General features: G+C 29.6%; 1 protein-coding gene across 1 annotated transcript; it reads left to right on the top strand.

The window, feature by feature from the left end:
* LOC18586599 (probable terpene synthase 9) lies at nt 3192-5884 on the top strand. The gene is made up of 7 exons (XM_007010081.2): nt 3192-3381; nt 3553-3808; nt 3909-4281; nt 4404-4622; nt 4725-4863; nt 4948-5196; nt 5394-5884. The coding sequence occupies exons 1-7, from the start codon at nt 3250-3252 to the stop codon at nt 5682-5684; spliced, it is 1659 nt and encodes a 552-aa protein (XP_007010143.2). The 5' UTR covers nt 3192-3249; the 3' UTR covers nt 5685-5884.

Genomic DNA, 12170 nt, shown 5'->3' with positions numbered 1-12170 from the left:
ATATATATATATATATATATATATATATATATATATATATATATATATATATATATATAAGGGTATTTTAAAAATAACCCTTATACATAAAATGTTTTAAAAAATAATATTTTTTATAATTTTAACTATTTTTAACCAAGTTGGATAAAATTATCCTTAATGAAATTACACACCATGATGTTACACACGATGTATAAAAACATGTTACACGTCATGGTTAGATTGTTACACGTCATGTATAAAAATATGTGACACGTTATGATTAGGTTATTATACGTCATATACAAAAACATGTTATATATCATGTACAAAAACATGTGACACGACAAAGTTAGGTTGTTACACGTCATGTACAAAAATATATGACACGTCATGTACAAAAACATGTGACATGCCATGGTTAGGTTGTTACACGTCATGTATAAAAACATGTGATACGCCATGGTTAGGTTGTTACACGTCATATTGAAAAAAAAAAATTATTGTTGTTACATGCTATGTTGAAAAAATATTGTTATTACACATCATATTTAAAAACATTTTTTTATACTTTGATACTTAAAATGTTGTTGTTACTTATGAACTTAAACTTCAAATCTTCTTAACTCTCTTCATTTCTTTTTGTTTTTTTGACAATTTGGCACAATTAAAGTGTTTTTAACATGTTTTCATAAATCAAAACATAAATTTTCTTATCTAAAACACCTATTTCGACTAAAAATCGAAAAAAAATTCTTTAAAAAGTTAGATTTATAAATTTCAAAATTTTGAGTTTATTAATATCTAGGTCCCGAATTGATCCAACTAAAAGCTATTTCAAATATCTGTGATTATTTTTACCATTTTAATTTTATCTAAAATACCTAAAAATCAAATTCTCCAAATAGTCGTCCACCCAAACGCATCAAAACCATCACTTGGTGTCTTGAAGCGAGGAAAAGATAAATTTGAAAATGCAAGAGAGAGAAATCGATAAAATTAAAAAGAGTGGGATGGAGAGAGAGAGAAATCGGAAGCACAAATGGAGAGAAATTATAATGAATGTTTTAATTTATTTGCAATAGTTTTAAGGGTATTTTCGTCAAGTTATGGATAAGTATGACTAAAAACAGTTAAATTTATTTTGATGGTTATTTTTGAAATATCCTTATCAAGAAAGGTTATTGCTCATAATTTCAATATATATATATATATATATGCGCCAAATGAGACATTTAGTAGGTAATTACTGTAACAAATGAGAAGATGTCAGCTATTGAAACATTAAAGCCTTTTCTAAGGAATGTTTAAGCCATCGTTAGAGATGGTAAATTTGTGACAACGTACCTATAAGTGCGTCATTTGTTCTAAGGAAAGGAAAAACTTTTGAAATTCAAGAATAAATTTCAATCAAAATTTTCTATGAAACAACTTTATTTATATTGAAGAGGTAACGTGTTAATAACCAAAATCAATTATTTACAAGATTTTTAAAAGAATCATGATATGTGTTAAAACAACCGACTCACAAAATTAATTTAATTTGATTTATAAGTAACATAATATTATAAAAAACTTGATCAATTTCAAATAATAAATTTCACTAAATTCTATCTTATTTTTTTAAAAAAACTTCTCTATGTGTCTTAATTGCTAATTAATTTGTTCAATCAAATTAAATTTTCTCAAACCAAACTTACATGTTTTTTGTTATGTACATGAAAAAAAAACTCTTAAATTATTATTTGACATAATATTTAAAAAAACTCTTAAATTATTCAAAAAAATTCAAATAAACTCTTGTATTTTTATTTTGAGCCAAATAAGTCTCTTTATTTTTATTTTAAGTCAAATAAATTTTTATTACTAATAATTGACTTAGTCAAAATATCATCATTTTATGTCACATGGCCTTAACGTGTTATACTAATATATCATAATTGATAATGATGTGTTATGTTAACATATTATAATTGATTATGATGTAATATACTAATTTGATATGATAATATATCATAGGGTATTTTTTACTCTCTATATCAACGTCATGTCAATAATATGTGGATATAAAATGATGAGTGATAATTTAACTAACGATAATTAATCAATAATTAATTATAAAAATTTATTTGATTTAAAATAAAAATATAAAAATTTAATTGAACATAAAAAATTAAAATTTTTTTAAATAATTTTAAAAAATATTTCAACATTATGCATTTATATATGGTAATCCTTATCCTAGGTTCCTAACCTGAAGGAGATCAGGTTTGTGGGCTCAGCCCCGGCCTTATCCACTTGGAAAAGGGCAAAAAATGGTTCAACTGCATGGAGTCAACCATCATGTCCTTTCAATTTTGGCGTTTAACAGACAAGAATGTGGATGCATCTAGCTGTTTGTCATCCAACTTTTACTAAATATATATATATATATATAAGTATTTTTTCAATCAATATTCAAATTTCATGAATTTTCCTTTTCTTTCCTTGACATCTTGTGGATTGAAGTTTTAATACCGATTGAATTTTATGGTAAAGTTTAATTACATATCTTTGTCTTAATTAATGTTCTTATTACATATCAAATATGAAAAAAAAATTATCATATGCATCAACGATACCATATTTTAACTTTTACAAATAAGTTTATAAGGTTATTACATGTCCATTAAACTATAATTAAAAAAATAATAATAATTAATGTAACTACTAAATAAAAATATGATAATCTAATAAATTGCCCCATAAATCTTATACCGTTAGTATATAAAATAATACTTTTTTTTTGGATCCTACAAAAATATACACAAACCTTAATTCTTGGTTTTCGTATTTCATTTCTTTCATTTGTGAAGGAATTACTGATTTATTTCTTGATCCCAAAAACTGATTTAACATCCCAATATGAAAACCCTTGTACGACTAGAGGGGCCTGGAATTGAACAGATAGCAAGTTCCAGCAGGCAGCAGGATGTCATAGAGTGACCATACTAATATTTTGGAGGACAAATGGATGATCATTTTCAACTAGGTTTTCCTTGACATTATCAACAGTATTTAAGAGGCATTAACAACAATTAGGAGGACAGTCGGATGCATGCATACAACTCTATTATTGGATACCAGCAGGCATTTATATTTAATTTAATTTTGACTGTTATATCTTGACCCTGCACTCTATATAAGGGTATCCATATTCAGATATGCTTCACACCAATTCTCAACGTTCAGTGATTCTCTAATTTTATTCAAGAAATTAGAGTATTCCCTATGGCCCCAGCATCCCAACCCTTGTCTCACCCAAAACCCATTTCTCTGCAAGAAGAGCAACGTCGATCAGCCAATTATCATCCCAGTATTTGGGACCCCAGTGTGATCAAGTCCTTTACCACTCCATACACAGTAAGTGCACTGCTTGAAATTTAGCCCAGTGCAAGTAATATTTTCCTAGCCAGCTTAGTAAACGAGCTTGGAAAAAAATTTATCATTATTGTTATTGATAATGAACTTTATGGACTGTAGCAAACGCTACAAGTAATAGTAATATATTTCCCTTTCTTTTACGTCTTTTAGTATGAATTCCACGGTACCAAGTTGGAAGAGCTGAAACAAGAAGCTGATAAGTTGTTTGCCTCAACCAAAGACACTGCTGCCTTGTTAAAGTTAATTGACTCATTGCGGAGGCTTGGTGTGGCCTACCATTTTCAGAAACAGATTGCAGAGGCTTTGACTCAATTGCATGTTGATCGAAATGTCTCCATTAATGACCTTTCCACAGCTGCTTTGTATTTTCGCCTTCTTCGAGAGCATGGTTATCGAGTTAGTGCAGGTGATCATTATATTTTGCATAAGTTTTACTTGTGTCAACCTTTCTGGTTTTTTATGTGAGGGCCTTGAATCATTTCCCTTTTTGATGGTGGTGAAAACAGATATATTCGAGAAATTTAAAGGTGGAGACGGGAAGTTCATGGACAGCTTAAGTGGAGATGTTGAGGGGCTTTTGTGCTTGGATGAAGCTTCATTCTTGGGAGTGCAAGGGGAAAAAATTCTTGAACAGGCAAAGGGTTTTGCCAGTGAAAGTCTCAAGACTTTAATAGGGAAACTGGACAAAAATAAGGCTAAGCATGTTCAACAGTCGCTGGAGGTTCCGCTTTACTGGAGGATGGAAAGGATTGAAGCACGAAACTTCATTGACTCCTACCAGATGGATGATACAAAGAGCTCAGTTTTGCCGGAGCTGGCTAAGTTAGACTACAATCTTATTCAATCAGCTTACCAGCAAGAACTGAAAGAACTAGCAGAGTAAGATTTACATAGTTTGAATCACTTTTTTTTTTTTGCTTTTCAAAAAAAAAAATCTCTAAATACAATTTGTAGGCAATGTTGTAACAACTCATAAAAGATTTATATAATTGTGGAAACAGGTGGTGGAGGGAATTGAACTTCAAGGAGAAGCTTAGTTTCAGCCGAGACCGATTGATGGAAATATATTTCTGGGCTACAGGGTTAAGCTTTGAGCCCCAATATTCCAAATGCAGGATATGCTTCACTAAATACGCATGCTTGGCAACAGTAGTTGATGACATATATGACATATACGGATCAGTCGATGAACTTGAGAGTTTCACAAAAGCAGTGACTGGGTACTATATTGTTTCAATTACACCTCTTTAGTTGCTACAGATTGTATTGGTATCCCAATTGCAAGCAAAAACTGAGTCCTTCATTATCGGCCTTTTCAACAGGTGGGATGTCAAGGCCGTTGAAGAACTTCCAGAGTACATGAGAGTAATGTTCTCAGCCATATCTGAATTTACTAATGAATTGGCCAGAGAGACCTCGAAAGATCATGGGCTGGATGTTCTGCCCTACATCCAGGAGCAGGTAACATCAAAAGCCATGGAAATTAAAATAAAAGATTCCTGGTAACCGTTCATAAAAAATTGATCCCATATTTGCAAATTGCAGTGGGCTATACTTTGCAGAGCACATATCACAGAAGCCAGATGGTTTTATGGTGGTCACACTCCAACTTTTGATGAATATATACAAAATGGATGGATATCAATAGGCAGTCTAGGAGGGCTGGTTCTTCTTTGTTTTGTAGAAGCAGACTCCATAGTTGAACAATTCCCGCATTGTCTCAAAGACTACTCTCAGTTATTTTACTGGTCATCTCTCATCACCCGACTCAGCGATGATCTGGGTACCTCCAAGGTAACATATGCATATACGCGTAGCTTAATTCACAAGACTTTGCGATAGTAAAATTCTTCACAAAAGTTTACCTGCAAGGCTGCAATGTCTGACAAAGCTAAAAGTTATTTTCAATTGAAGTGAAAGACCCACACTCCTTTCATCTTTGGTTTCGCTTCTATGTTATATACATAAAATTGTTGTTAATTGTCTTGAAGGCTGAGATGGAGAGAGGGGATATACCAAAAGCTGTGCAGAGTTACGTGATCGAAAAAGGTGTATCTGAAGAAGAAGCAAGAGATCACGTAAAGAACCTGATAAGCGATTCATGGAAGAAGATCAATGAGGAAATTGTTGACAATACTTTCCCTGAAGTTATAGTAAACTTATCAAAGAACATGGCTCGAACAGCTCAGTGCATGTACCAGCATGGAGATGGAGTCGGTACTTCCACCGGAGTGACTAAAGATTGTATTGTTTCATCCATCCTTAAGCCCATCTCAATTTAAGAACATGGATTAATCTTTTACATGTTTTATCAAGGAAAAGAGATTTTAATTTTAGACCAATATTTGGTTGTAAGGTGTGGAAATAAATTAGAATGTTGTTGTAGGAAATAAATCAATGTATGGGATGACTCAACGATTAAAACTTGGAAGTTTGTTAATTGATTGAATTGAAGGTATAAGTGTTAGATTTTTTTGTAAAATCAAAATGTTGACTTATATTATTTATTTTTATATTTTATTAAAATTAGGTTAAGTTAATTTGGTTTTTATAAAGAGATAATTTTATAGTCCATAATATGATTTAATAAATTGGATTAAACTCTAATGTTTTATGTGGGTTTATGAGTGTAGGCATGTGTAGAAAATCTTAAATTTTATAATTTTAAACCTTAGATATTTATGAATTCTATCTTGGAGAGGGTGATTATGATATTGTCTATGTAATTAATCCAGTAACCTTTTCAAAAGTCATTTCTAATTCTACATTGGATTGGCGATGAGATACAATGAGGGATAAGATGCATTCCATGTCACACAATGGTGTTGACAGCTTGTTGAGTTAACTAAGGTTGCAAACTTATTGGTTGTAAAAGAATATACAAGACTAAGAAAGATTTAGAGATTTAAAGCCAAACTGGTTGTCAAAGGTTTTTGAAACATAAAAATTATTGATTACAATGAAACCTTTTCTATTATCGTAAAAGGGTGTTGCTTAGTGTAATTATTGTTGACTCCATATGTTTTTTATGATACCAAAACATTCCTCTTTCATTAATGTCTAATCTTGTTATTTAAATGTGTAAGATTTAATTTAACACCCCTAACAAAGTTGTTAATTAAAGGCAAGTCAAGAAGCTTGCTAACTTTATTGAAGAGTTAATCAGTAAAAGTAATGAACAAAAACAAAACCTTAGTAACTGATTATCAAGGGACCTTAATCAGTTAAGGCATGGCTGCATGATAAGTTGAAGTAAAACAGAAATATACTAATCGGTTAAGAAGTCTGGTTAATCGGTTAGAGCGCAAGGTCCTAATATCTTCAAGCCCCAAAAACAAGTTCGAAAATATAATTGACCATTGAAGGGAGCCAAAATGGAGAATTTCAAAATTCGAAGACCTTTTAGTTGATTAAAGGTGATTTTAATCGATTATTGTTGAAAGAAGTAAAACTTCAATCAGTTAAGGGAAGAGTTAACCAATTAGAGGAAGATTACTGTATAGAGAAGTGAAAACAGAAAATTTATAATCAGTTAGAGCTTGCCATAACCAGTTAGAGGAAGTTTGCTAAAGAAGAGAAACCTGAAGACAGAGAACTCTTAATCGGTTACAGCTTCATGTAATCGGTCAGAGCAAAGAACACAATAGCAAGACAGTGCAAGGTAAAAAAGCTGTAATCGGTTAGAGCTGCTTGTAGGGCCGGCCCTAGGGTGAAGCCACCCAAGCAAGGGCTTTAGGCCTCCAATTTAGGGAGGTCTCAATTTTAAAGAAGATTTATAATTTTATAATAATTATAATATAATTAATTATATTAAAAAATATAAAAATAAAAAATAATTCATCAAATTATTTGTTTTTTACTTTTTTTAATTATGTGCCTAATAAATCTCAATTTTTTATTATTTTTTTATTTCTAGAATACTATTAATTCTCAACTATATTATTTTATTTCTAATAAACTAACAGTTACATATATTTAATTATTTTCAATAGTTATTTTTTTTCTCACTTATTTCTCTTATTTCCAATTAACACATTTAATGATTTCCAACAACTATTTTTTTCTATATATAAAATTGATTATTTTTTTCAATGTATAATATCTACTTTTGAAATCTTTCTTTCTCATTTGCTCTTTCTTCCTTTAACTTCAATTTTTCTCCAAAGAATACACAAGAAGTCTGTTATTTTATTATCTTCATAAAGCTGTGAGCCTCATTTGCAATTTGCATTAAGCATTCAACAATTAGGTACTATTGTTCTAATCTTTACAGATTTTTTTACTTTAATTTAGATTTATATTATATTGTTATATTATTTATTTTATATGATAGTTGATTTATTTGAATTAAAAATTTTGATTGTTGATTTTATATTAGCTATTTAAAAAATATAAGATAATTATAATAGTTAAATATTTTTAAAATAATGTTAACAATTCTAGTAAATGTTGCTTCAGGAGAAAAAAGTTTTTCAAAACTAAAATTAATAAAATCTTATTTAAGATCAACAATGTCTCAAGAAAGATTAAATGGATTGATTATATTATCAATTGAAAAAAAAATATTTGAAGAACTTGATTATAAAAGTTTAATTAAAAATTTTACATTTCAAAAAGCTAGAAGGATAAAATTTTAATAATTTTTTTAAATTTCAATAAAAAAAAGCCTCATTTGAATATTTCGCTTTAGGCCTTTGAATTTATTGGGCCGCCCTTGGCTGCTTGTAACTAGTTAGCTGAAGTCTATTTTCCTTTTTGAATTTAAATACTAGAGGATAAAATAGCGGCTAGAAGTACATCAGAGTTGTTTCTAATAGCTAGAAATTGCTGTCAACAGAAAAATCTAACTCCACAGGTATAAAAGGAAGCTCCAACGGTCAAATAAAGCAGATTTGATGAGAAAAGAGTTACTTTGAGCAAAAAGCCAAATATTTTTCATCAAAAATACTTCTTCTTCATTTCAAATCTAGAAAAAGTGCTTGAGCTTGATTGTAATCTATCCAGACTTGTAAAGGTACTTAGTTGTACTTTTTTTTTTCTTTTCTTTTTTGAAAAATTAAAGAGTTAAAAGCACTCTAAAGCTTGTTGTAAGGGATTAGAGCTTGAGTTAGAAGCTCACTTTGTAAAAGCTTGGTGGAAGCTATTAATTCTACTAGTTTAGTGAAGTTGGGTTGAAAATCTTTGATTAGAAGATCAAGGTAATGGATGTAGGTCAAGGGGACCAAACCACTATAAATACTCTTGCATGTCCACTTCTCTTTACCCTTCTATACTCGGTGTTTTGTAATTCTAACAAGTTTTATTTCTTTCCTTCATCTAGTTGACTAAGAGCTTTTCAAGCTTTAAAGGGTTGAATAGAAAATTTTTAATGCTATTCACCCCCCGTAACACTCCAACGGGACCAATAATTATGACATTAGTAACTCATATCATTTAGAACTTACCATATGGATGTTTAGGATTGTTTTTTTGAATAAGAATCTTGTTGAAAAGGTTTAAAAATTGTAGCCTAAAGGATTTAAGTGATGGTAAAGATCATTTTGTGTGTAGTCTCAAAAGTATATTTATGAGTTTAAATAAGCTTTTTACTAGCGGTGTCTTAAATTTGATGAAGTAATCACCTCATGTGGTTTGATTAAAAACAAGGTAGACTAATGCATATATCTCAAGATCAATAGGTGTAAGTTTATCTTTCTTATTTTGTATGTCAATGATATCTTGCTTGCTAGTTGTGTCTAAGTAGTTTTATTTGTAAGATCTTGGAAAAACCTCTTATATCCTTGGGAATGAAATTCATAGAGATAGATCTCGTCACTCGTTAGACTCTCTCAACGTACATACATTTATCGAGTGTTAAATATATTTTTTATACTTGATTGCAAAGGTGCAGATAAATAAGTTGTTAAAGGTGCTAAATTGAATTTAGCACAATGTCCTAAAATGATGTTGAGAGGGAATCTACAAAAGCAATTTTGTGGGGAAAACGAGGATCATTTTTCCTTTGCCATTTTGCTTCCTTTGCTTTGTTAGTTTTTTTGGGTTTGAGGGTTTGTTACAATTTAGGCTTCATTTCATTTCTTCCATTTTCGTTTGTTTGGTATTATTTTGTTTTTGAGGTTTTAGCAATCGAACCGATGATTTTAAGAGGGAAGAGGAGATGAGTCATTAATTTTTGTAGAGAGATTGCTATGAGATGTATGGGTTTTTGGATAGATAGTGGGATGACTGGTTATTTTTTTATAGAGGGTAGAAAAAGGGAAAAAGGATAAGGGAGGAGGATGAAAAGATGAAGGAATAGATGTTTGTTGGGAAAGGGCCTACTACTAGGGTTGTGGGAGAAAATGATTATAGAATAAATCCTTTTTTGTTTTGGTTAAGATTCAAAAACTATGTCATTTTAAAAAAAAGGAATACAAAAGGAAAAAAAAGAAGAACACGTGGGTGGTTTGTCTAGTAATTTGACTTCATTTACATACACGAGGTTATTAGTTGATTTCTTATTGGTATTCCAATGTAACCAATCATATTATCTGGTTGTTTGCCTTTTAGGCATATATCTGGTTACTTCGATTGTTCTTCCAACAAAAGAACAAAACATTGGGTCTTTTGGTTTTTATAATCCTTTTCAGTGGTTTCTTCTTCTTTTTCTTTTCTCCTATTCATTTTCTTTGTTGATTAATTTACCAAGTTCTATTTTTTCCTTATGATTGTTGTTTATTCTTCTTTGTTCTTTTGTTTTGTTCTTTGGTAGTTTGATCTTACTTATTATTTTTTTTATTGTTTTGTCGATGTGGTTTTGAGGTGTACATGTTACATTCTTTTTCATTTTTTGAATAACTGCAATGTTCGATTTTCATTTTAATATTTTGTTTTGTTTTTACAGTTGTTGAAAAGGTAATAAAATATTTTGCTTCTTTAGTTTCAATGATAAATGTTGGTTGGTTTTGAATGCTAGATTTCTAGATGTTTTGTTGTAGTGGATGTGTTATTTTACTTTTTTATTCATAAATAATGTGGGTTACTTCTAAATGTTAAATTTTTGGATGTTCTATTATAGTGCATGTGTTATTTTTCTATTTTATTCATATACGGGTTAATTGTATTCTATACATGAAGATTTGAATGCTAAGTCTAGGTTAGTTCTTTTTATTTAAATGTCCTATTTTATGCTTGCATTTGTTGTAAAGGTGTTCAAATTTATGTTAGTTGATTCTATACATGACCATTTGGTAGTTCAATACTACTTGCTATCTTTTTATTGTTTTGTTGGTGTGGTTCTAAGGTGTATAGGTTCTATTCTTTTCTCTTTTTTTTTTTCAATAATTGTAGTGCTTTTTTCTTTTATTTTAGTGTTATGTTTTGTTTTTATAGTTATTGAAAGGGTAATAAAATGTTTTGCATCTTTTTTCTTGAAAGGCTAATGTTTTGCTTATTTAGTTTAAATGATAAATGTGGGTTGCTTCTAAATGTTAAATTTTTAGATGTTCTATTGCATTACATGTGTTATTTTACTATTTTATTCATAAATTTTTATGATATAACATTTTCATTAAATGCATTTTATATGAAGATTTGAATGTTAAGTCTAGGTTCATTCTTCTTATTTGAGTGTTTTGTTTTATTCTTGCATTTGTTGTAAAGGTGTTCAAATATGTGATAATTGATTCTCATATCCTCTTTTATTGTTACAGTTGGTTGGATTTATTCTTGAGAGTTACTAAGTTATTTTCATTAGTTCTTAAACCATTTACAGTTGGATATACTTACGAACATGTGAGCTTAAAGTATTTATTGGGTGTTCTTCTATTCTTTGCAACTATTGTTTTGTTTGAGTGATTTAACTTATTTTTTTGTTACGTTATTGTTTTGTCACCTGCATGCAAATCTTTTTGGTAGAGTTTTAGTTGATTGTTTACTATGTTAATAATTTTGCTTCTCCATGAAAGCTCCTATGATATATTATTAACATATAAAGATAACAAGGGAGAACATTAGACTATATTAGTTCCATACAAGGTTAGTTTTGTGCCAGTTTTATTTTTAGAATTATAGTTCCTTTTTGGTTTTCTCAGCAATATTTGTTTTTTGTACAAATAAAGCTATTAAGTAATGTTTAGATATTAGCAATAATTTTATGATTTGCTACTTGTGAATTTACTCTTCTTGTAATTAGTTTAAATGAAAGTAGGAAAACTGTTATGAGATGGTCATTTGAAATAAACATGTAGTTATGTAAAATAAGAGTCAATTCTATGTGATATGAAATAAATGAGTTATATTTAGTAAAAGTCAATTAACTTTTTATGTTTTACAATAGATGAAAAATTATTAATAGGATCCGAATATACTTTTTTCCATTCTAATTTACATATATTGGATATTATACAAATATAATGTTAAATTAAGGTTTAAGAAAAAGAATAAGATGTATAGAAACTACTAAGTATTCAAATTATAGTCGTGATGTTTCCAATGAACTTTATGATGTTCTTTTTGTTCACAATTTAGCTTTATCATTTAATATGGGACAAGCCCTTTAGTAACAAATAGGAATGTCATAGAAATTGTTAATTGTTGAATTGTTCATTATGATTCAAAAAGTCAAACTTCAATCTATTATGAGTGTCATGACCCGGAACCTCCCTCACGCCCATGACAATCGCCGCGACGTCCGGATTGACACTCATTATCCGGAATGCCAATCGGAACCCCCCAAGGCTTACATATCAGTTTTTTTCCTTTCCTATGAGCAATCATTGTTAAATATC

Source organism: Theobroma cacao, chromosome 10, assembly GCF_000208745.1.
Source record: "Theobroma cacao cultivar B97-61/B2 chromosome 10, Criollo_cocoa_genome_V2, whole genome shotgun sequence".
In the NCBI taxonomy this organism is placed as follows: Eukaryota; Viridiplantae; Streptophyta; class Magnoliopsida; order Malvales; family Malvaceae; genus Theobroma; species Theobroma cacao.
Note: the sequence above shows the minus strand (reverse complement) of the source record. Positions and strands in the feature narration are given on the sequence as shown.

Excerpts from the sequence above, each read along its gene's own strand:
- LOC18586599 (XM_007010081.2), top strand. The coding sequence starts at position 3,250 with ATGGCCCCAGCATCCCAACCCTTGTCTCACCCAAAACCCATTTCTCTG. Across the intron at positions 4,623-4,724 it reads TTCACAAAAGCAGTGACTGG|GTGGGATGTCAAGGCCGTTG; the intron begins GTACTATATTGT and ends CCTTTTCAACAG. Across the intron at positions 4,864-4,947 it reads TGCCCTACATCCAGGAGCAG|TGGGCTATACTTTGCAGAGC; the intron begins GTAACATCAAAA and ends TGCAAATTGCAG.